This window comes from Botrytis deweyae, assembly GCF_014898535.1.
Source record: "Botrytis deweyae strain B1 chromosome Unknown BDEW_022, whole genome shotgun sequence".
Lineage (NCBI taxonomy): Eukaryota > Fungi > Ascomycota > Leotiomycetes > Helotiales > Sclerotiniaceae > Botrytis > Botrytis deweyae.
Window position 1 is genome coordinate 157,584 of NW_024066229.1, and position 25,257 is coordinate 182,840.

At 43.7% G+C, this 25,257-nt stretch overlaps 8 protein-coding genes across 8 annotated transcripts; 5 read left to right on the forward strand and 3 right to left on the reverse strand.

Annotated features, from left to right (window-relative positions):
* Positions 1-1,341: 1,341 nt before the first annotated feature.
* On the reverse strand, positions 1,342-2,127 carry EAE98_008411 (uncharacterized protein; the record flags this gene model as incomplete). Its single annotated transcript, XM_038956034.1, has 1 exon — positions 1,342-2,127. The coding sequence occupies one exon, from the start codon at positions 2,125-2,127 to the stop codon at positions 1,342-1,344; it is 786 nt and encodes a 261-aa protein (XP_038807493.1).
* A 1,400-nt stretch (positions 2,128-3,527) lies between these two features.
* EAE98_008412 (uncharacterized protein) lies at positions 3,528-4,880 on the forward strand (the record flags this gene model as incomplete). The annotated part of the gene is made up of 3 exons (XM_038956035.1): positions 3,528-3,593; positions 3,656-3,906; positions 3,968-4,880. The coding sequence occupies 3 exons, from the start codon at positions 3,528-3,530 to the stop codon at positions 4,878-4,880; spliced, it is 1,230 nt and encodes a 409-aa protein (XP_038807494.1).
* A 429-nt stretch (positions 4,881-5,309) lies between these two features.
* On the forward strand, positions 5,310-9,426 carry EAE98_008413 (uncharacterized protein). The gene is made up of 2 exons (XM_038956036.1): positions 5,310-7,918; positions 7,966-9,426. Exons 1-2 carry the CDS (start codon positions 5,405-5,407, stop codon positions 9,031-9,033), a joined length of 3,582 nt encoding a protein of 1,193 aa, XP_038807495.1. The 5' UTR covers positions 5,310-5,404; the 3' UTR covers positions 9,034-9,426.
* Positions 9,427-9,829: 403 nt separating this feature from the next.
* On the forward strand, positions 9,830-10,565 carry EAE98_008414 (uncharacterized protein; the record flags this gene model as incomplete). The annotated part of the gene is made up of 3 exons (XM_038956037.1): positions 9,830-9,976; positions 10,042-10,239; positions 10,295-10,565. The coding sequence occupies 3 exons, from the start codon at positions 9,830-9,832 to the stop codon at positions 10,391-10,393; spliced, it is 444 nt and encodes a 147-aa protein (XP_038807496.1). The 3' UTR covers positions 10,394-10,565.
* Positions 10,566-11,019: 454 nt separating this feature from the next.
* Positions 11,020-11,961, reverse strand: EAE98_008415 (uncharacterized protein; the record flags this gene model as incomplete). The annotated part of the gene is made up of 1 exon (XM_038956038.1): positions 11,020-11,961. The coding sequence occupies one exon, from the start codon at positions 11,959-11,961 to the stop codon at positions 11,020-11,022; it is 942 nt and encodes a 313-aa protein (XP_038807497.1).
* Positions 11,962-13,129: 1,168 nt separating this feature from the next.
* EAE98_008416 (uncharacterized protein) lies at positions 13,130-17,313 on the forward strand. The gene is made up of 3 exons (XM_038956039.1): positions 13,130-15,102; positions 15,155-15,229; positions 15,281-17,313. Exons 1-3 carry the CDS (start codon positions 13,413-13,415, stop codon positions 17,002-17,004), a joined length of 3,489 nt encoding a protein of 1,162 aa, XP_038807498.1. The 5' UTR covers positions 13,130-13,412; the 3' UTR covers positions 17,005-17,313.
* A 1,342-nt stretch (positions 17,314-18,655) lies between these two features.
* EAE98_008417 (uncharacterized protein) lies at positions 18,656-20,181 on the forward strand (the record flags this gene model as incomplete). Its single annotated transcript, XM_038956040.1, has 2 exons — positions 18,656-19,028; positions 19,195-20,181. Exons 1-2 carry the CDS (start codon positions 18,831-18,833, stop codon positions 20,179-20,181), a joined length of 1,185 nt encoding a protein of 394 aa, XP_038807499.1. The 5' UTR covers positions 18,656-18,830.
* A 593-nt stretch (positions 20,182-20,774) lies between these two features.
* On the reverse strand, positions 20,775-22,190 carry EAE98_008418 (uncharacterized protein; the record flags this gene model as incomplete). Its single annotated transcript, XM_038956041.1, has 1 exon — positions 20,775-22,190. One exon carries the CDS (start codon positions 22,188-22,190, stop codon positions 20,775-20,777), a length of 1,416 nt encoding a protein of 471 aa, XP_038807500.1.
* Positions 22,191-25,257: the final 3,067 nt, after the last annotated feature.

The following is a 25,257-nucleotide window of genomic DNA, read 5'->3' on the forward strand; positions in this document are numbered from 1 at the left end:
TCGCTTTCTCTCACTATTTGTTATTCTCGTTCTACCCTCTTCATTCATCGATTCTCTTCATCTATTCTCTTCATAAATCACAAGCTCAAAAGCTTCATCTACCATACAAATTCCCCTCCTGCCCTCCCCGGCACCACACTTCATCGCTTCTTCACTTACCAACACTTACCAACCTCACATCTGTCTACATCAACCTCACATCTATCACCCTCACATCTGTCTACATCAACCTCACATCATCACATCATCCGTATCTACCAACCCACCCACCCATACCTATCCAATCCCCAATCCCCAATTTCCAACCTCCCATCTATCCAACCCCCTCCCTCCTCCCTCCTCCCCCCTCCCTCCTCCCCCCGCCCCAAAACACCCCCCGCAACCTCCCCAGCCGCGCTCAAAATTTTAAATTTTAAATTTTAAATCCAACAAACAAGAACAAGAACAAGACAAGAACAATAAAAGAGAAGAGAATAGAATAGAATAGAATAGAATAGAATAGAATAGAATAGAATAGAATAGAATAGAATAGAATAGAATAGAATAGAATAGAATAGAATAGAATAGAATAGAATAGAATAGAATAGAATAGAAGAGAATAGAATAGAATAGAATAGAATAGTATATCTAGATGTGATAGCTTGAATACTAGCTAGGTATGTTGGGTATGATAGGTATATATATATAATTATTGAGCTTTATACGATATCGAGCGGTAGAGATATAAGGTTTACTTATCACTATCACTACCACTGTCACTTTTACTATCAGTGCAGACAGGTATCATGTATAATACAATACAAAATACATATAAGAAAGAGAGAACGTTAGATGTAGTCAGATAATCTTCATCACATAACATCACATCACATCATGCGAGGCCGACTCTTTTTTCCCCTCTATACATACCTAGGAATAGACTGAGAGAGACTAGCGAGTTTTTCTTTATGTACCTGTGTATATATATCTCTTGCGGATACTTTTGAGTTCTGGATACTGCTTTGGTTCTTTTGATATGTATATATTGAATTGTATTTAGAGGCCTTGAGTATTATTCGCCCTGTTGACATACGACTGCTTCTGACAGGTAATTGCTACCGATAGTCTTTCTCCCGCTTCATCATCGAAAATGCAATTATACTTCCCATTCATGTGCGTTCCATATTTGCGCCAAGAATATAAAGGGAAAAGGAAAATAAAAGATAAGTAACATGGATCATTAAAGAAACACTGCTTGCGCCCAAAAATCCATTCTATTCCCATTCTAAGTATGCGCCAACGCTTTGGGTATACCGTAGAAATACACCAGCTAATACCCAATTACTCCATGCCTTGACCCTTTTATACAATTCCCTTTTTAACCTTCGTCTGTACCCTCACAGTCGGTAAGGCCCACCCCATATATTCCTTCTCAAGACCCATGGCGATTTCCTTTAAAGTTCTTTCTTCCCTTACGAAACTTTGTTTGAAATCCACCCATATTCTTAATATATCCTCGGGTTCCATCCTCGGTTCTACAAATTCGAAGTCCTCGTCCAATCTGCCGCACGGCCTTCTCTCCTCTCTAATGATAAGTTTAACCAAGTCGAGATTCGGAAAAGATCGCATCAATGTTGCTTTATTGTATGATTCCCAAGGTCTCTTGATTTCTACATCCACATGATCGATTCCAATAGCTTTGACATCATCGAGAAGCTCTGGTGTATTTAAAAAGGTACGAAAGTCGCGAAGGGTTTCATCATATCCCATTGCACGATGCCGAGGAAGGTAAAGAATATCGATGTAAGGATTGAAATAGATTCTTGGTTCGGAAGTCTTCGTTCCGAAAGAAAGTGTATATACACGTAAAGCTTCGGTTCGTGATTCGTGATTAGCTTGGAGGATTGCAGGAGGTGGAGTCATCGAACGACATCGATCGATGGTAGGATCATATCGAACTTCAACGGTACGAGTGGTGCAGGCATATCGCCAGACGAGAATTCGAAGTTCAGGTAAGAGTTTCGGGAAAAGATGGAAATCGTTGAGTGGCTCTTGAGATGGGGAAATCATGGTAGATTGTGGTCTGTAAATCATTCGTAGAACTTGAGGATCCATTGATGGATTGTTTTTGATATAAGAGGTGAACATGTTGAAGAAGAACAAGTAATAGAAATCTTTTGAAAAGGCTGAATGTGAAGGTATTGCATGGAAGGAAGAGCCTATTACTATTAAATGGTATGCGGTCAATCTTGAGCGCTTAAGAGAGAAATATCATTTAGCATTTAAGCCTTGCAGTGTTGTATTAGAAGTGAAGTGAAGTGAAGTAAAGTAAAGTAAAGTAAAGTAAAGTAAAGTTGAGACAGAGTAGAAGTCGACCGAATGAATGTTATACACGCTTTTGCTGAAAACGTCTTGAATTGACACATGCATGCAAGAAAAGACCTCGGAAGGTTAAGGAAGGGAAGGAAAGGAAAGGAAAGGAAAGATATAAAGTTAAGTGTATGGGAAAGCCTCACTTAGGACAGGAACCCGATCAACAAAATGAAATATGGATATTGTGAGCTGATATTAATCTAGACTTCACTTGATTGATCAACGATGCCCAAGTTTGAAAGAGTCAAACTTTCATCCTAGCAAATGCATCCATCGCATCTAGTCGCCAAGACGAAAATGATAGAGATTCTTGATATAAATCACTCGATTAAGGTGTGAGATCAACCACGCTTCACTCAATTTAACCGCATGATGGTCTATATTCAGTAAGGGTTGAGGGACCGGCGTATATGAGGAAGGTAAGTGACGTTCCTGTTGTGTCGTTTGTGTGGTGAAATCCTTGTTGGGCAGAAGAAAGTGGTCTGATGTTGGTGGAGATGGATTTATCTTACTAAGAGAGGATTGGTTGAGGTTATGACTTTTTACATGGCGAAATACCATTTCACACCTCACTGATCAAAGGGAAGAAAAACAACAGGGAAAAACCTTTGATGGTCAATCAAAATGGGGTGATATTTACGAGATGATTTATAGAGAAGAAGGCATGATATATCATATAACAATAATAATAACAGCTAGGTAATTTAAGAATATAGGAATAGAGGTATAATGAGAAAGTCCTGGTATATAATGATGAGTGTTTGTTGTGAAGTTCACCGGTCCACCAGCTTCCCTTTGCTTGCTTACTTACTTAAGCACAAAGTACCAATCAACAGAAGGCTGACAGATCGAACCACGTGAGAATCTACTGCCCAGCCAGGCCAGGCCAGGTATCAACGGAGAATTCAAGGGGGGAAATTCCGGGAACCCCAGTCTACAATACCTTCTAGCGTCTGCTCTGTACAACTCCCGCATACCGGGTATGACCTTAGCCTCGTGTCGAGCATAGACAAGGCTGTGATCAATACCCCACCAGGGCCACCACCCAAGTTCGAATCTAAAATAATACTTGTAACTCCTTCAAGAAATGTTCCGAGACATTTTATAAGATTATCGAATTTAAACAAAAATATCAAAAAAAGAAAAAGAAAAAGAACAAAAAAAGAAATCCAGATATGATGGCGGCGTCAAAAGCTCCTATGCCCTCGGCTTTAACTTTTGAGTTATTGGCTCGTTGCTCTGTAAGCTATCGTTACTTTTCTTTCTCTTCATCACCGCTCTCTAATCTCTACAAATATGCTAGACAACAAAAGCAAGAGCCGCCAATTTGACTTTACCTCATGGGCCAGTCCAATTACCCATGTTCATGCCAGTGGCCACACAAGCATCATTAAAAGGGTTGACTCCGCAACAACTCGAGGATACAGGTTGTCGTTTATGCTTGAACAACACCTATCACCTAGGCTTGAAACCAGGGCAGGAAGTTTTAGACAAAGTTGGGGGAGCGCATAAGTTACAAGGATGGAACCACAATATATTAACAGATAGTGGAGGGTAATTTTGTCTACGCATCAACCTACACACCCCTTTTGAAAAACTAACATAATGTCGATAGCTTTCAAATGGTCAGTCTCCTAAAATTGGCCAATATCACAGAGGAAGGTGTACGATTTTTGAGTCCGCATGATGGATCCCCGATGTTACTCACGCCTGAGCATTCAATGTCTCTTCAAAATTCCATAGGAAGCGACATTATTATGCAACTCGATGATGTATTAGTTACCACCTCCCCCGATGCCGAAAGAATGAAAGTAGCAATGGAAAGAAGTGTTAGATGGCTCGATCGATGTATTACCGCACACGCGAATCCGACTACGCAAAATCTGTTCTGCATTATACAAGGAGGATTGGATTTAGAGTTGAGGAAAAAATGCTGTGAAGAGATGGTAGCAAGAGGGACACCGGGCATCGCAATAGGTGGGTTAAGTGGTGGTGAAGCCAAGTCAGATTATTGTCGTGTAGTGAATACATGTACGAGTCTCTTGCCAGAAAATAAGCCCAGATATGTGATGGGAATTGGATATCCTGAAGATTTGGTAGTCAGTGTGGCATTAGGTGCAGACATGTTCGATTGTGTATGGCCTACTCGCACAGCACGATTTGGAAACGCAATCACCAAACATGGAGTCCTCAATTTACGACACGCATCTTACGCGAACGATTTTGGACCAGTGGAAGAAGGATGTGGATGCATATGCTGCAGAACCGGAGATGGCGGTCTGGGTATCACAAGAGCATATGTTCACCATTTAGCTGCTAAAGAGACTGTTGGTGCACATTTGCTCACCATGCATAATGTTTGGTATCAACTGGAGTTGATGAGAAATGCTAGGAAAGCTATTATTGAAGATAGATATCCCGCTTTCATTAAGAAGTTCTTTGCCGATCTTCACGGTGGTGAGAAATCTAAATATCCAGATTGGGCAGTAGAAGCATTAAGAACAGTTGGTGTTGATCTAATGGAGTAATAAGAGAAGATTTTAGGATCAATAAGAGATGAATAGATACCAATAGTAAAATGGTTTTGAAGAGAATTGCTGGGCACTGCATGCAATGACAGTCTGACAAAAAAAAAGAAACAAAACCTACCCCTCCCTAAGCAACTAGAGATATAACTTGAAACGACGGCGTTTCTACGAGCATAAGAGATTGAAATTCAAGATTTTGTTATTTCCTTCAGACGACTTCTGATATATTTCTATCAATATTGGAACTTATTTCATTACTCTTCTCTTGGATCCTCATAAAATAACGACACTGAGGCTGAACCGTTAACTGGCAGGGGTTCGCGATCTGCGCCAATACGCGATTTAGGGATTCTTTGCCGCATGTTCCTTCGTCATCGTCATAGCTTCTGTATCTGGAAACTTCGCGACGAGAAGATTGAATTAAGTGAAGGGTCAAGAATTGAAGTGAAGGTTGAGCTTTCGGCTCAACACAATTTCACAAATTCACTCATTCACTCACTCATTCACTGATTTGCTCATTTACAATGGCATACTCATCGCCAAATGGTGGCAGAAATGCCAGCCCTTCGCCCGTCCAGTTGCCCTCCTCGACAAGTAACAACGATACTCCAATATCAAATTCACTGAGACGCCTTTCAATCAGTAACGCTTCTAGAACTGGTCTTCCAATTTCACCTCAAACTTCTTCGACAAGAGCTACATCATATGGGGGTCATTCAAATCTCTATCCATCACCAAGTGGTAGAAGCCCCGTGCTTCCAAGCCCCTTACGCCGAAGTTCCAGTACTGCTAGTTTCGACCAACGTCGCTCATCTACTTCACATCTATCTCGGAAACCGTCTTTAAACTCACTCAACGGTGGAGGTTTAACTCCAAACAAAAATTCAATAAACAGAAGATCATCTACACAATTTGCACACAGGTCACCATCTGTCATGGGTACTAAATCACTCCTCTCCCAAAGGGAGGAAGAAATGCGTGAACCCTCACCGCGGCATACTGCAGCATCCATCGCAAGCTCGCATTTCAAGTCGGAATTGGATTTACAAGATAAGAATGATGGCTCAAGATCTGCAGAGACAATTGTTATACTTCACGACTCCGTTTATGGACATCGCTTCTCCCGGCCCAAAACTTCAAGAACCGGCTTGAGTACAATTGTCGAAAGACCCGAGAGAATTCATGCTAGCATACTTGGGTTGTCTGTAGCATATGTACGACTAGGCGAAAGACATTCCGAGGGTCGCTATCCTCTTCATCCTGGCATGGAAGCTTCTGCGGTACCTAGTACACCCTTTCGCATACGCAAAACTACTCGTCGAATGTCTTTATCCTCGCAAGCGATCACAAATGTACATGGAGTAAAGTGGATGGAGGAGTTGAAGATTATGTGTGATAATGCAGAAGCCAAGCTCGCTATGAGCGGAAAAGAATTGGCTAGACCTGAGATGAATCGAGGTCCCAATGAAGCACCTCCTTCAAAGTTTCACGAGGGTGATCTCTATCTGTGTGCGGAGTCTTTGGACGCTATGGAGGGTGCGCTGGGTGCTGTATGTGAGGGTGTTGATGCTGTTTTTGAAGGCTCTTCTACGGGATTCGGACCACGCCGAAGTTTTATTGCGATAAGACCTCCTGGACATCATTGTTCAGCTAGTTATCCTTCGGGATTCTGTTGGTTGAATAATGTTCATGTTGGTATTTCACATGCTTCTCTGACTCACGGTTTAACTCATGCGGCTATCATTGATTTTGATCTTCATCATGGAGATGGATCTCAAGCAATCGCTTGGGAACATAACGCTCGTGCTAATGGATTGGCTAAGAATGCATTACCGTGGAAGAAGACTTCGATTGGATATTTCAGTCTCCATGATATTAATTCATACCCATGTGAGATGGGTGACGAGGAGAAAGTCAAGAATGCTAGTCTTTGTATTGAAAATGCACATGGTCAAAATATTTGGAATGTTCACCTACAACCATGGAAAACCGAAGAAGGATTTTGGGAACTATATGAATCAAAGTATTCAGTACTACTCGAGAAGACACGAAATTTTTTACGCACACAATACGAGCGGCTTCAATCATCACCTAATGGACCCAAGCCAAAAGCTGCAATTTTCCTATCGGCTGGTTTCGACGCCAGTGAGTGGGAGAGTTCTGGCATGCAACGTCATAAAGTCAACGTTCCAACCGAGTTTTATGCTCGTCTAACCCGAGATGTTGTAAAACTTGCAGCTGAGGAAGGTACGGGGGTAGACGGAAGGATTATTAGTGTTCTTGAGGGTGGTTACAGTGATCGTGCTTTGTGTACCGGGGTGTTGAGTCATCTTAGTGGTTTGTCAGGAAGTGATCCCGTAGCTCACACCGAAAAGTCATTCACAGGTCTAAACTTTGAAATGGGACAGAGACTTGGTGTAGATCCATTGAGCCCTGGACCGCCATCTCCTTATGGTTTCATGCCATATGATCCATTATGGTGGTCTCAAGGTCGATTGGAACAACTTGATGCTGCTATGAATAGTGCACCAGTCGCCGAGGAGCCGAAAACTCAAAAAGCTGCAGGACCTCAAGGAAATTTTGCATCTCCTACACAATCCTTCATTGCTAAAGTCGTCAATACTCCTACGGCACAACGAAGTGTATCAACGATGGGTATGAGAAATGGAGTGCCAGTTCCAAGATCTTCACCTCCTAGGCCACCTACTCCTCCACCACCCGATGTTCATTGGACAGTTGCAGCTCATGAATTGAGTAAATTGCTTATTCCAACTGATAGACAGACAAAGAGTTGTCAATGGGAAGATCTTGCTGCCGAAGCTACAAAAGCAAGAAAAGAACGTCAATCATTAGCAAACCCCGAAGCCGCCCAACAACCTGCTAATCCGGAACCTGCTAATGCCAGAATGTCTTTACGAACAAGAAAACCTCCACCAAAATTGCTTGATAGCATCGAAAAGGATGAGGTCAAAAAGCCTGCTGCAAAATCAAACCGTCGAAGAACCGTTCCTAGCACCGCCGCTTCACCTGTGCACAAAGTATGTATTTACGTCATGTTGTATAGTCACAAACTAACAATTAATAGGCTCCCCCCGCTCCAAGCGCAAGTCAAGCATCTGAAACGAATTCTAGTCAGTCAACGCAAAAGTCTGCTCGGAGACTCAGTGCCGCATCTATATCCACTACTGGGACAATGCCCCCTCCTTCTCGACCGGTACCTGCTGCTAATAGAGCGCCATCACTTCCTCAAAGACCGAGTAGTTCTATGAGTGTACGACCGGGGTCCGCTACGAGTTCTCGTGGACCTCCTCCACCCCCTGTCGTTGTAAAGAAAACAAGAGCACCTGCCAAACCTCGAACTGATGCTTCAAAACCAGGTCCAGGTCGACCCCGCAAGAAGTCTCCTCCAGGGACTGGCTCCGATAGTAATATGAAGAATACCATTGGAGCTGTTCCAACTGCGGAAAATAGTAACCAGTCTTCTGACGTTGATAGTCTAACTTCTGGTATGAAGAAAATCAAGATTAGTCTTCTGACTAAAGCACAGAAAGAGGCCAAGGAAGAAGAAAAGCATAGGGTGAAAATTGAATCGAGTCAGGAAGATGGGCAAGCATACTCTAATATGTCAAACGAAACACCGCCTACAACAGCCAATTCAGAGACGACCTACAATCAATCTGCAACTTCCACACCAATAATGAGTATTTCACCTGGACCTTCAACCCCGCAACTATTTCTTCCTCCACGTGATTCTGCTCAATTGGAAGAGCCCGAACAAGTTCCCTTACCGACTAGTTCACCTATCGGTCCTCCCATGGAACAATATGAGTCTGGAAATGTTTCGGATCATTCATCAAATTACAGCGCGGACAGATTTGTGCCCTTTCAACCACAAGGCCCGATTCCCAGCACGATAGCACAACAAGAACCACTTCGATGGTTACCACCGAATACGAACACACCAGCCGCAGTGAAGAAATATGATCTTCCAGTATTTACATCCACCTCCGCCATACCTTTCGCTTCGAATTCCGACGTTGACAATCAAAATGAACCTTCAAATTCACACGTCGAACAAGATTCATCCCCATCTGAATCTACACAGTTAGCTTCCTCGATCTGGGATATTCCTGTTACACGACGGGATCAATAGATTCTTTCCAAGAAACTTTCATTGGTATACATATTGAATTGAATCGACCTTGGTAAACATACATTCATTCCCATGATGGTAATAAGCTTGTACTTTTTCTTTGTTCATGATACCCTTTAGAAGGAATTGTTAGGGAGAACTGGGGAATGGAAAGGTCTGGATATTTGTACCATTATAGAGACTTTCGAGTAGAGAGCAAATAATTATAATTATCAATGTTTTGTGGTTCGTATGACATGTGAAATTCAATCTCGAGTTGTTAGTATAGAAACAATTTCCGCCATACACTTATTCCTGGAGGTCATTCTAGCCAAGGCAGTGTATTTGTATCTTTATGTAAAACATGTCTCTATACCCCCCCGGATTACCCCAGGAATTGGATGTTGTTCCGCCTAGATTGTCATTTGTAGGAAGGAATATAGGTGGAACTGATCACGCACTTTCAATAATTCGATTAGTTCTTTCGAAAATCATACAAAATAGAATGCTTGAATGTTATCCAAATTAATAAGAGCCGATCCTTGTCTGAGTCTTTTTACATTTCTATGTTAAATTTGTGGTCGATTTAAATTTCAATTGATTCGAAAGATAGCAACAAAGACTTTGGGAGATTTTCTCCTACGAACAGGTTGTGAGGGGAAAAGTCACGTGGTCATAAAATGACACTAGTGTCCCAGCTAGCGAGACACCGACAACTTTTCCCACACAAAAGAATTTTGAAGATTTTATACCTCTCAATCGACAACCGCAAAAACTTTCGACAACCACCACATACAACCCCCTCAATACCGTAATCATGGGTCGCGTTCGTACCAAGACTGTTAAGAAGTCCGCCAAGGTCATTATCGAGAGATATTACCCAAAGTTGACTCTCGATTTCGAGACCAACAAGAGAATCTGTGATGAGATCGCCATCATTGCTTCCAAGAGACTCCGCAACAAGGTAAATTACAGCCTGCAATTGAATGGGATGGAAAAACGACGGATTTCTAACAATTGATAAAATAGATTGCCGGTTACACCACCCATTTGATGAAGCGTATTCAACGTGGACCAGTCCGTGGTATCTCCTTCAAGCTCCAAGAAGAGGAGAGAGAACGTAAGGATCAATACGTTCCAGAGGTTTCTGCTCTCGATGTTTCCAGCACTGAGAGCGGACAACTCGAGGTCGATGTCGAGACAAAGGATCTCCTCAAGTCCCTTGGTGTATGTATTTTGCGCAATTTGATGTTTATTTTCGCATCTAATATTTTTGTTACAGTTCGATTCTATTCCATGCAACGTCACCCCAGTCACTCAAGCACAAACCACCGAGCGTGGACCAAGACGATTCGGCGACAGACCTGCCCGCAGAGAATAAATTTATGGATTTACAAAGGGTATGGGGGATTTTATTGGGAAGCACATGGATCTGATGGCTACTGGCGTATAAAGGACGGACAGGAAGTGTATACAGATCAATGTGAGAGAATTCCTCCCAAAACCAGGTGTCGCCCGTGATTCTCTCTTTATGAGAGATGAGGCTTGATTGCCATCCTTCGGGAAAACCTTTCGCTTTTCGTGAATTTGATAATCTTCTAATGATGTATGCTGTGAGCTTGATGCATGCGGCCGACATATTAGCAGCACGAGCTACGGTCTCTACGAGGGACTTCTCCCGAAGTGCACTTCTCTGCAACTCCATGCGGAACCTTCTGTGATCATGATACTTCGATCTTTTCGTTCAAGTCTACTGACTCCAGCCGCAAGTGTATATAGAACGCGTTGAGGATTTTATATTGCTATCGTTCCTATCTGACGGTAAGTTGTGCGTGAATGATGATAGTGTACGCCTTTAGTTCCAGGAAAGTCGATTTGCGGTTGAAATTCGAGGTGCACCAGTAAGAATTGATTCATTGGTTAATCTATGTCATTGAATGTGACGGACGTGGGGTATCATAGTTTTACTCCTGCCTGCCATGAACTCCATAACTCCAAGTAATGCAATCATATTTTCCAGTCTGTATCCATCTCTGTATCGTCATCATCTTCCCCAAATAAATCCCCATACTTGTTGCCATGATTAAATGTAGATGTGTGACCTTCCAGATCCAAATGTAATGTATCCATCCTATCAGCAAGTTCATTCGAGTCGAAAGTCGGTGGCTTGACATCACTCTGTTTGACTTCTTTCTCAACTATCGAGAAATTCGAGACATGCTTCGATGAACCTTGACCAGTCTCTCCCCTCTCTAAAGCAAGGTTTCCAAATTTCCTCTGCTTGTCTTGGGCTTCCTGTTTGTTCAAGTCCAAATTCTCAATTCCGTCCATAACCAAATCTTCCTCTGTCTTGGGTTCGTCCAGTAAGTCTATATTCGTAGCAGAGCTGTCGCCACTCCTCTCCCAAGCTGGACATTCACTCAATTGAACTCGTACATATAAAGCTCTCCTGGCACACGTATCCGAGCAATATTTTTCCGCATCTTCTTTCTTCGCAATCCTAAAATCCTTTGCCTTCCCTGACATGCCCAGCAATCTCCACTGACCACCTTTATTATCTCGCGGCCGCGGATTGGCACACAAGGTATACCCGCACCGACTATCGAGATTGCGTTCGAGGATCAAGGCATCGTAGTCGCTGGGCTGAAAGGGTCGAAGCATCTCTTTGAAGGCGCGGGCGTCAGACGGTGCGGGGTTCGAGGCATCGTGGGGGGGAGCGGAGGCGAGCGGGAAATCAATCAGGGATTCGGTGGAGGAGAGGATTTCGAGCTCGACTTCTTTGCGTTCTTGGATGAGGCGCGCGTGATAGAGGGCCACTTCGCGGTCGCGCTCGGCTTTGGTGGGTGAGGGGTTGGTGGTGGTGCTGGTGGTGCTGGAGGTGGAGGGGTAGGAGGAGGAGGAGGAAGTTGTCTTTTTTAATATTGATTTGGGCTTTTGAAGGGTGGACATATTTGTGTGTTTTTTAGTTTGTTTTCGTTTCGTTTTTGTTGTCCTCTTCTTAGGTTGTGGGTGGGTGGGTAGGTAGGTATTTGATGTATTGGATAGATTGGAATAGAATTGATTTTATTTGATTTGACTGATTTGAGCCGAGTCGAGTTGAATTGATTTGATTTGATTGATAAGATTGATGGTTGGTTTTCTTAATCCGTGGATCTATCAAAGTACGGTACGGTATTCCATTCAATTTGTTCCGTTGAAGAGTAGCCGACAGCCTAACATATAGATAGCTGTATATGGCATGGCATTGAGTCTCCCAGTACCTGAGCTCACCTGCAGTTGAGGAAAGAGAAGGATTGTGTGATTGATTGGAGGGGGAATTGATTGTTTGTCTTTGAGCCAATGTAGTTATACCTGGGTACTCTTGTTTATGTGTTCGTGGTATGTTTCTTACATGAAGGCGTATCGTATATCGTCTCGAGATCGTTTAAGCTTCAAATCCATGAACCGGTGAACTGTCAAATCGTCAAATCATCAAATCGTCAAATCCCCAAGAAACCCTTGTACCTCTGGTTGAGCCACTCTTGACCACTCTTGACCACTCCAAGGCTCACAATTATACCCTGTGCCTCAAAGTGCCACATCCACATTCATCAAAGTGCTCCTCAGCAAATCTTTGAATCATCACTTGCAAGCTTTCCTTTGCCCACCAGATCATGCAACTGCAACTGCAACTCCAGATGGTCTTATAGGTAGAACGTCCCATAGGAAAAGGGAAGTCCGCAAAGCACCACAAATCAATTCGCATATCTGAGTCCCTAGCATCTGGCATCTGGCATCTGGCATCTAGCATCTAGCATCTGCTATCTAGCATCTAGCATCTGCTATCTAGCATATGTATGCCCGCCCACCTTACGGTACTCTGCAAACCTTCCATCATTCCAAGGTCTCTCTCTTCCAATAAATTACTAGTCAATCAGACCTACCCAGTACCTACCTACGAGTACTACATACTTGTTTACCAAAGTAATCAACACTTAATATTTATTAGTTTATTTCAAGGAATCTTAAATCTTAAAGCTCTCGGTAAGTTATCAATTAACAATCTTATATATCTTGACAACTTTCAAGATATATCCCGTCTATGACTTCGTTTCATTCATGCGCTGACGTAGACTAGTAGCAGAGTTTAGATACAAACACCGCCCCGCCTCTTTTCCAAAGACTCCCGACATTTTCCTCTTTCCTACAGACTACTCGCTTTCAATTACCGTAAATATTACAAAAGAAAACTTGTGCCATTGTGTTTCCACCTTTCAAACTTTCATTCCTTCGAATCCACCGCTAGATTGTTACGAACATCATCCGTCACAAAACCGGACTTCGGTGGTTGGTAACTAGTTGGGACCGAGTTACAGCATCAACAAGAACTTTGAACCACAACATCGACCTTTACCCTCAATATGTCCATTCCACCATTCAAGGTGAAGGCTATCTTTGAATACACTTCACCGCATGATGATGATCTTCACTTTCCAAATGGCCAGATTATTACGGTGACGGAGGAGGAAGATGCGGATTGGTATGCGGGAGAATATGTTGATGCTTCAGGAGTCAAACAAGAAGGCATTTTTCCACGAAATTTTGTGGAAAAGTATGAGCCTACCGCGCCTCCAAGGCCTACGCGTGTCAATCGACCAAAGAAGGAGCCCGAACCAGCTTCTCCTGTGGTCGCTTCCGAGCCAGTAAGAGAACCAGAACCTCAGCCGGAAATCGAAACACAGCCTGAAGAGGTTCCTGAAGCTCCCGTGGTACAAGAAAGACAACCTCCTCCTCCTCAACCAGCTCCACAGGCTAAACCACCAAAACCTGCATCTCCACCCCCAGCACCAGCAGCTGCAAAACCACCTCCAAGTCAAAAGCCAACTTCTCCTCCTGTTAGTGAAAAACCAAGCGCCGGGTCATTTAGAGATCGTATCGCAGCATTCAACAAGGCTGCACCTCCGCCAGCTCCATTCAAACCCGCAGGTTTCAGTTCTGGAGGCTCGAATAATTTCATCAAAAAGCCATTTGTCGCCCCACCTCCAAGAAAGGATGCTTATATTCCTACACCGCGCGAACCCCCGCCACAAAAGATATACAGACGTGAGGAAGATCCCGAGATTGCAGCAAAGGAGAATGAGAATCAGGAACAAGCTGAACGAGCAGGATTAGCGCCCACTTCTCCAAACAACAATGATGAAGAGGAACAGCCTAAGCCAACGAGTCTCAAGGAACGCATCGCACTTTTGCAAAAACAGCAAATGGAACAAGCTTCTAGACATGCGGATGCAGCGCAGAAGAAAGAGAAGCCTAAGCGCCCACCCAAGAAGAGAACGGAATCTCATGAAGTCACAGAAGAGGGAGAGACTGCTAGCTTAGAACGACCGGATACTGGGGATAGGCCTGGAAAGATGTCAATGGATTCTGTTAGGGAAGAAGAAGGTGTGCCACGACGAGCGAAATCTTCTCGGGGACCTATTCCATCGATTGAGGATGGAAATGAAGCGGACATGTCAGGAGCAGCCGAAACTGCGGAAGAATTGGAAGATACCGGAAAGGATGATAGCGACGACAAACCTAAAGTCAAACCCCCTCAACCTCTTGTTCGTGCGCCAACAGCTCCAGTCGTGGAACCGGATGTTGGCGAAGAAGAAGGCGCCGTTGAAGAACCTTCGCCTGTTGAAGTAGAAGAGGAAGAGGAGGAGGAGGAGGAGGAGGAGGACGATATCGACCCCGAAGTAAGACGCAAAGAAGAATTACGTGCTCGAATGGCAAAAATGAGCGGCGGTATGGGTATGCATGGAATGTTTGGCGGTGGAATGCCAATGGCAGCTCCTCTTCCACCAAAAAAGAAGAAGCCATCCTTGCCACTTCCAAAACGTGGAAGCACTGCTGGATCAGACGCGATAGTTTCCCCAATCGCTAGCGCGCCACCTGTACCAATGATTCCTCTTCCTGGTATGTCTCGAGTTCGAAGTCCGGATGAAGTCGAGAAACAGGAGGAGACTGAGGAAGAGAAGCGACCAGTCTCATCTGCGCGTCCTGCTGATGTAGTACCGGATGTTGAGGATGTTGTACCTGAGAAAGAAGAAGAATCAGCACCTCCACCGGGTAAACATTTGGATCCCATAATGTGATTATCAAAGACTAATTCTTTTTATAGTTCCAACTCATGATGGCGGCGCACCACCCCCTCTTCCGAGTGGACGACCTGCTCCTCCACCTATTCCAATTGATTGTAAGTCATCTACCAGTGAATCCAATCAATCCGATATACTTACAATATCAGCTCGACCAGTTCCAGCTCCTCCTGCAGAGATCTTGTCACCAGGCGCTGGTTATGAGTCTGATGATGAAATGGCTGAGCAAGCACGAAATATGTCATTGGCTGAACCCCCTCAAGCTCCCCCTCGACCTTCTGAGGTACCAGGTTCTCCACGATCACCAGCTAGTAAGAGAGCTTCATACTTTGGTTCTGAACAATCACCGCAATCTCCAAATACGCCTGGTAGACGTGCCAGTAGAGTGCCGCCTATCCCGCTTGGTATTCCTACTCCAGCTCAAACTCGAGCCCCTCCACCACCTCCGCCTGGGGCACCATTGAGCAGATCTTCAACAGGTGATCAAAATATTATCCCCCACTTGAATCCACCTCCTCCACCTGTGGACGATGGAAAAGAAGACGATTATGAAGGTGATTATGATACTGATATCGCTTCCGCGGTACCACATAAAGATGCTTTAAAGCACACCAAAGAAGCAAGTGTTGATGATGCCGCTCTTCGATCTCCAATTGCTTCTCCAACTTTTGCTCCTCCACTTCCTCCACCTACAGCTCCAGCTCCAAAAGCTATTCCACCACCATTGCCGTCACAACCACCACCTCGTCCATCAGCAGAGGTTCCTAGGGTTGCTCCACCAGCTCCACCACCGCCACCACCTGGAAGAGCTCCAGCTCCATGGGAACCTGAGAACAATGAATATGATCCTTACAATTATGCACCAACGACAACCACTGCTCCAGTTCAAGTTGCTCCAGCTACACCAAAAATGGAACCTGTTGAAGATGATTTATACTCAGCTTCTCCACCAAGATCATTTGCTTCGCCTAAACAAGGTCGAGCTCCAGCTCCACCTCCGAATAAGCCTTCAATAAAACAATCATTGGATCTTAATCGCGCGGCTGTTACTGGTGGTGTACGAAGATCTATGGATTTAAACAGAATGTCTATGGATTCAGGTTTTATGGCCAATGATGTTGATTTGGGAATTGGTAGTCAATGGTGGATTGTCAAGAAAAGTCTCCCCCCTGTTTTCCAGGCTCGAAAAGACATTTTGACCGAATCGGAAGATACATCATCAATTTCTGATACGAATCAACCTGTTGTCACAAGAGAACTTTTTGTCTTATTTCATGATTACTCTCAAACGATCATCGCAGCTCAATACAATCCAAAGGATCCTTCTGATTGTCAACTTGAACAAAAACATGAAGGGCCTCCTGCTCGTTTACGTCAAGATCAATTGGAAGAAGCTCATGAACGTTTTGGTAAGCGTGTCATTGAAGCAGTGACTGTTAGACAAAATACTATTGTTGGTGATGGTACACCTCAAGGATTAATTCTTGAATTACTGAAACCATTAGCTGGTGTACTTATGCCAGTAGGTACTCGAGCTTATGGTGCTCTTGTTTATAGTAATATGGCCAATGCATCGACTCAACAATTTGATGAGATCCGAGCAGGTGATATTGTTACACTGAGAAATACCAGATTCCAAGGTAAACATGGATCAATGCATACGAAATATACAGCAGAAGTTGGTAAACCCGATCATATGGGTGTAGTTGCTGAATGGGACGGTACGAAGAAAAAGTTAAGGGCATGGGAACAAGGAAGGGAGAGTAAGAAGGTTAAGCTAGAGAGTTTCAAGTTGGATGATTTGAGAAGTGGTGAAGTCAAGATTTGGAGGGTTATGCCGAGGAGTTGGGTGGGTTGGGGAGAGGGGAATTAAGTTGTGAGGGGTTGTGGGTAGGTTTGGGTGGCTAGATGGTAGGAGTAAGGAGGGGAGGAGGGAGTATGAAGGGATGTCAGGATGGGGTGAATTGATGAAACTTTTGATACTGTGAGCATTGTGATATGCCAACGGGGATTGAGATGGTATGAGATGAATTGATTAAAAGATAGTCAATTGCAGCGGGTTTTGTGTGTGTATACGTGTATACAGTTAGTTTATTAGGAAGGCATCGCATGATTGATCCATTAAAAATTTACATTTCTCTTTTTGTACTAGTAATCTCTGAAATTCATCCTCTCCTTCAGCTCAGTAATCTACTTAATATATATATATATATATATATCATTTACCTAGATACATATGATATAAGATACATCAATCTATCTACCAGTATACGATAATCGTGTGCATAAAAACAAGCTTTACAATTATTACCTAGTTCCACAAAGAACACTGGTTTATTTTTTATTTTTTGTTTGGGGGGGGAGAGGGGGGGTTCTTTGGGGTTATTTTATTTTACCCCTGACTAGGTACCCAGGATAGGTCTAGGTAGTATAAATAGATATATAAATAAATAAACAAGTATGTATGTATGTATATATGTTAATTAATTAATTGATTTACGATAGAGGATAGGTAAGATTACGGAGTATAGTGTAGTGTAGTGTAGTGTGGTGTGGTGTGGTGTGGTGTGGTGTGGTGTGGTGTGGTGTGGTGTGGTGTGGTGTGGTGTGGTGTGGTGTGGTGTGGTGTGGTGTAGTGTAGTGTGGTGTCGTGCTTGGTAGGTTGTAAGTTGGGTGGGTTCATCTCTATTTTTTGTGTTGATGTTAATCTTTGGGAATTTTGGGGGGATGGGAGGGAGGGAGGGAATTTTTTTTGAGGGGGTTTGAATTTTAAAGGGGGGGGATGTGAATTTTAGGGGGGGGATGTGAGTATTGTGGTTTTGAGGGGTTTGAGGGTTTTGATGGATGGATGGATGGATTGTAGAGAGTTGATTTTATACTGTGGAGAGGATGAGAGGGGGAGGGGGAGGGGGAGGAAGGGAAGGGGAGGAAGGGAAGGTTTGATGGATGGGTGGATGGATGGGTGAATGAATAAATGGGTAGATGAATGTACCTGATAAGTAGGTATTGGGGATTATATCGGTGTCGATATCGGTATGGATATAGGAAGGTAGGTAGATATATAGATATACGATAGATGGTGAGTGTGGAATATTGTGTACTGGAATGGGGTTATGTTACATTGTATTCGGTACCGATATATATGTTCTTCGTATGTACTTCGTATATAAATAAGTCACATCAAGTTAAATACCGGTGGTGTGAACAATGCATCCATACTCCGTACTTTGTATATATCTTGAAGAATGGATGAACGGAGGCAATGATCAAGGGAATAAATAAATGTACTCCGTTCCGTATACGATATTTCCTTGGTTTTTTCCTCGTATTGTCCCCGCTTGATTTGGAAGGGGGGGAATTATATTATATCATTGTACGATATAGCATAGCATAGCATGTCATGGTATAGAGTAAGGTTATACGGAGTAGAGTAGGTACCGTACCTGAGTATGGCAAGCGCATGTCATATGCACGGCTTTCTATATTAAGTATATTAAGTCTCTGAGATATATGGATATCTGGGTACACTAAGGGTAGAGTGTAGATATATATATATATATATGTGTATCAATTGATGGAATATCTTTTCCTTTCTTCTGAGATAAATTTTGGTTTTTCGGTTACTGATTTTTGGGTTTCGATTTCCGATTTCTCTCTGTCTTCCTGTTTCTCCTCCTTTGGGGAATTCCATCACATATAATGAAAACCTCATCATTGGCAAGCCTGATGGCTTTAAATACCATCACGCATGCACAGACGGATGCAATCTCAATGCCAATTCGTCTCTTGTATGGACCGTTGAGTAAAGTCACTACACCGGTTATGGTGGGAAGTGGCAATGAAGAGATTGGGCAGAGTATCGAGGTTGTGGTTGATTATGGGAGTGCGGATTTTTGGGTATGTTTATTTTTGATTCTTTTTGGGGTTTTAAAGGGGGGCGGGATTTGTGATTTGTGATTTGTGATTTGGGTTTTGAGGGAAGGAGGAAGATGAAAATATCTGATTTTTTCGAGGGAGGGAGAGGAGGAAAACAGGGAGAAAACAAAAACTAATAGAACACAAGGTCTTCGGCCCAAACGCAACCGTAAACTATGGATCCCAATACCTCGGATTCACCGGTGCGTGCAACACCAGTCCTGCATACTACTACCACCCCGACAACGTCACCCTCTCCAACTTCGCCGAATCCTATTCCTACGGTGGCAATTCCAAAATCCTCGACGCCACCCACTCCGTAAACGATACGCTGTATTTCTCGTCCAGCCCCGCTATCCCTAACATCGAAATCGCGCTCGTATCTTCCGGCGTCGTGCGTCAGTATGTTGCCGACGGGGAGCCCTGTCCAGAGCTCTCCTACGACTACGGTATCATGGGTCTATGTCCCTCGACCACCTACGACAACGGTCCCAATCTCAAAACCAACCTCCTAAACCAAGGACGCATTTCCGCATCCGTGGCTTCGATGTATTTCTCGCCTCCGCCGGCCGATGCATCCATCACCTCTAACTTCACCGGAACCCTCCTCCTGGGTGCGCTCCCCCCCGCGGATTCCTACACCGGGGAACTCATCCCCGTGCCTATCACGACGCCAGCCGGCGGAAGCGGATACTACATTTCCCAACCCATCATCTCGCACGCGAACACCTCCATCCCCACCGATTACCCCACCGAGACATGTCTCGTGGACTCGGGCTCCCTGGCTCTCACGCTCCCGTACGCATACAACAACACTGCGTTTTTCGCCCGCACCGGCTTCCAGGATTACGAAAATATCATCGTCTACCCATCGAACTGCGAAGAGATCCCCCGCGATCTCACGCTCGATTTTGAGTTTGCCGGGACGGGAAATGCGTCGGTGAGTGTGAGCGTGCCGTATAGGTATTTGGCGCGGGGATCGTTGGGTCCGGGGGGCGTGACGCCAGAGGGAATGTGTGTGATGAGTGTGGCGACGGGGAGTGGGTGTACGTTTGGGGCCCCGTGGTTTCTGGGCGCGAGCGTGGGGGCGGATGATGGGGAGGGGGTGGTGTGGATTGCGCAGGGGGTTTTGTAGTGGAGTGGATGGGTGAGGGTATGCAAAAGATACTGAGGGGATGAGAGGCGAGGGGTGTGATGGAGAGAAGAAGAAGAAGATATAAAGTAGAGGGAAATTGGAGAGCAGATGGATTGGAAAGATTTTCGAATATGAATGCAGGACTTTACTTTAAATATAATAGGTGTTGCTAGGTACTCTTCATTTGCATTTGGGGATGGAATTTAGTTGATGGGTATTAAAGTCTTGACTTATACCATCGTATATACATATATATAAATCTTCCTTGATTTATGTTTGACTACGCCCCACTGGCCCTCCGAGAATTTCAGGGTCAGAGAGCAGGGGAGGTAGAGGTGTGTTTTTTAGAAAGAGAATAAAATACTTCTTATATTCTTCACACGATTGTAACTCGAGCGTAGCGAGCTAAAGGGGGTTTGGGGGCTTGCCCCCATATCTCCATCCAGATGAAATCTGTCTGTAAGAATTTGTAATTTTACACTATATTTGAATGGGATGCTTGTAATGATGTCTAACATTCATTTGAATTCTTTGTAAAATGTACATTTGCAACATAATATACACATTTCATTTACTCAATCGATTTGCGATTTCTAAAATCCACTCAATCCGTATCCTTCACCACTACCATTTTGTCTCGTGATCGTCTTCCCCGCTGGTAAATAATTTCTCTGCAGTGGTTCTGGAATCTCATCTACTTTTCCTTCTTTCACTGCCACGGCATCTTTATCCGCTGGAATGACAGAAAGTACAATCTTTCCCTTTGCATCAATGTACGCATGTTTAGGTTCGACCCACGTTTTGCTTCCTCCATATTTCTGCGGCTCGACAAATAGTAATCCGGCAACTTGGTCGTGGGATCTAGGATTGCTACTTCCAAGAGGTTTGACATCGAATTGAATAAATCCTGATGGAATATCCGCAACCACACCTCCTACACCTAGTACTGGAGGAGCACCCGATGCATTCTTGGGCATGACGATACGGGCTTCAACGGGAGGAGCATGGGCTTGGGGTCCATAAAGCGCATGGTTGTATGTCCAGCTGTTATTGCGCGAATAGGATAATCCGGCACTAGGATGGGTTTTGGGAGGTCCGGATTCGGCATACGGAGAGCTGGATACGACCTCGACGGCCTTGGGTCGACGGAGAGAAATTAATTCATCGTAAATCTCTGTTTCGTCTTGGGCTCGGGGAGCAGGAGAAGGAGCAAGATCGAGGAAGGCGCGGATTTGGAGATTGAGGGTGGAGATGTCGTATCGTAGATGGCGGATGTAAGTTGATAATTGTTCTTCTGTAACATCCTCCACGGAAGTGGTTTTGAAATCTCCCAACCCTTCATCACTCTGAACTGCCTTCTTTCTCGCTTCATTCGTCAGAGATGCAGCACACGATTCCTTTAAGAATTGCCTGAATTCCGATTTTCTCCTTCCCACCTCCTTCGCTACATATTCTTGAAATTCGCCCTCGGTCAAACCCGCCAACCATGGTCCTGAGAATTTCCAGCGCGTGTCGTCTTTTCCATGTCCTGTGATTCCCGCCTGGATACTTGAATTTCTAACCGTTGTATCGATACTATCATCAAAAACACTTCTATGTTTAGGAATATTTTGATCGCGGCTCACAGAGACGGATTTACTGAGCCGGGGTGTCGAAATGGGCATATTCATTTCCTGCCATTTTTGTAATGTGAGACTATGGTCCGCCGCAGAACCAAACTCGGTAACGTGCTCAAAGGTATCTATAGCTTCGACGCGGATGATGGGCGTGGAGGTGCGGGTGGTGGCTCGTAGAGGGAGGGGTCTTTTGAATCCCCAATCACCTTTTGCGAGGGAGGATGGCGGGGTGGTAATGGATTGATGGATTGGATGGGGGAGCGTCGCGGTATCGGAATCGAAGGTTGCTTGGGAGGAGAGGGTACCGGTTGGTCGGGGGAGAGGATTGGGAATTGCGAAGACTCGGGAGGCTCGTAGGAGTGCCCCGCCGGGCGACATACGAGTTGATGCCATGATTGAAAAATTCGAGCTCTTTTGAGCCCTGAAATGGGTTCTTGCAATATTCGATTTATCACTCCTTGTAAACAGATCTTCTCCTATATCTGGACCTGCTCCCCTTTAGTATCGTAGCTGTTGTGCGTGGGAAGCAATGGCACATTCAAAAGTTACAACTATGGCGGGACAAAATAATTGAGGTTCGAGATAATTTTTGGGATGGCGCTAGTCTGTTTTGAGAATTTGATGATTTCTAGAACCGTGAATGAAGATTTGAATAGAATTCGCTACTAAATCAATAAATTTATATTTCTATCTATCTCTTGAATTAAAATATAACCTGACTTTGATAATTGCCATTTCTTAATTTAAAATATTTTTGTCGACTCATATAAAGTGTTGTTAAAGCCATATAAACTAGAGGTTTGAATCTTGAACATGCGTATTCACGTACAGCTTAACATCAAAATGAACAAAATTGTATCTCAATATTTTGCTTCAATTCACCTATGCAGAGTTTGAGTTTGAGAGTATTAATTTCGAATTTATCAAATTTCGAATTTTCATCTACCACATAACACATCATTTTTTATTCAAATGAACCAAAACAACATCAATCATACAAAACTATCCCTCGATTCCCCCTCCTCACAAACTATGTAGACTAGACCAACTCAACTTCAAATCAACCATCAAGCCCATCATTCCATATCGCATAATCATCCCAACATCATCATCTCCGCGAACGATCATTTTAATCACCATGATTATGGGGGCAAGCCCCCAAACCCCCATAGCTCGCTGCGCTCGAAGATTCTATCCATAATATCCCCCCCCCTTCTTCCTCGAGTCAATATAAGCGATCATTCTCGCAAGCCCCAATAAGACCAGCAAAATATCATTGCCCATTCTTGTAAAGAAAATTGATGAAGATGAGAACGATACCGAAGAGGATGTTCCACCATTAATCCATCTTGATTCCTTTCTTCCTCCTCGATACTCTGAATATCCACACAGTTCCATTCAACCCTTACCATGATCCCACTTTGTATCACTCTCCATCTAAATGATCATGACCTAGAAAAAAAAGCTCTATTTCCAGCCTTTACATACCACGCCCATTCATCCACAAAACTACCTTCTGAGATCCAGTACAAGCAAACACCGAGGAAAGATACTCAGATACACATAAACTTATACATACAGAGAATAACAAAGCCCCGTACACATCAGAACGACAAAAACTCTCCAATATATCCATCATAACACCTGCATATTCAGGATTGAGAAATTAACTCACCTCACCCATACCTATGTATCCAGACGTTCTTCCTCTTAACAACAAATCTTCTAAGAAAGTACACAAAATAACAATAGATAAAGTGAATTTCACATCGATTGATATCCTTAGCTCTGATGTATCATGGTGTAAATGTCAATTAGCCCCTCATACCTCTGGTTCAGAATAGACACCCAGTCTAGTCACTCATCTCCTTTCAAGCCCCCCCCCCCCCCCCCCCCAAAACTTGTTCAAGCGCCTCGAGACGGATTTCCGAACATATCTTACCTTTAGCGAGTTTTTCTCCTCATATCAATAACCTAATTTATCTGATAAACTCGAAGACTTCTCGAGCCATCCTGTTCCACGTTATCCTGTCTTTTCCCTCATTACCCTTCTCCCCTACCTAAGAGATGTAAGCCAAGATCTCCAAAATCCCCCCAAAAGACACTGTATCTCTCATTCTTTCTACGCCTCTCTCGCTTCTCGTCTCCCATATTTCTATCTCTCAAGTATGAATCAGAAAACATCTCTCCCGTCTCAACCTAACCATTCGTTGACCATTAGCAAAGTGCCCCCATTCTCCCCCGTATCTCGTATGACCTCAGCATTGTTGACCGCACAGTGCGCATACGTTGAAATTCTTCTTTCTTCCATCATTTCCCCTCCCCTCCATCCCATCCCATCCCGCCTTACCCCAAGAACATAACAAAGTAACAAGTAATCTTTACAAACTCCTCGACCACAATTCCTATCACTCCCAAATCCAAAACAATTCAGCCAGATAATCAAAAATAAAATCCACCGTCCATACAAACAAACCCCTTCTTCTTTCAATCCCCCTTTCTTTCCCATCAAGCACTCACTCATCGCTCATAAAAAAGAAAAGCCACATTCCATTCCCATTCATCCCATCCCAAGACTCACAATTAACCTATTCCAGCTTCACACCAATTCATAATCTCATCTCATCTCACCTCATTTTCCAAACCCCCTAATCCAATCCACGAAACATAACACAACGAAACAGAACGGAACGAAAAGAAAAGAAATTCCAAAAGAAAAAAAAACAAGTATTGAGAATCGCTGAATACTGAGACACCATACTATATCATCTCAAAGAAAAAGAATCAAACGAAAGAGATTCCCATCCAAGGTTCCAAAATCTCCATCTCCATCTCCATCTCAATCTCTATCTCAATCTCCATCTCAATCTCCATCTCCATCTCAATCTCCATCTCAATCTCCCACATCAAGAATTTCAACCCTCAGAAATCATAGAAACCACAGAAACCGCAAAGAAGAAAGGAAAAACAAAGTAAAAAAGAAAGCAACGTCTCATTAATCTGCGAAAGATGAATAATCATAAAGTACCTACCTAGTAAACACAACAACAAGAAAAAACCTATATTCTATCCTCTATTCTCTGCTCCTCTGCTCTCCTTTTCCCATTCCCATTCCCATTCCCTATTCCGCACCCGCTTCCCCTCATCAACTCCCCTCCCCTCTTTCTCCTTAATTTATTTACATCCCCAGAATAGAATAGAATAGCAAAGCAAAGAACAGTACAGTACAGTACAGTAAATGCTATAAAACACACTGACAGATGACAGATGACGGGTGACAAATGACATATGACGAGTGACAGATGACACCGGACAATCTAACAATCTGACACAACAAACCCAATGACGTCTCCAGATTATCTATCATCCCATCGAGATCATCATATACATACATATAAGCACATACATGTAAGCACATACCTACACAAGCGCACATACACACATACACACATACATACAC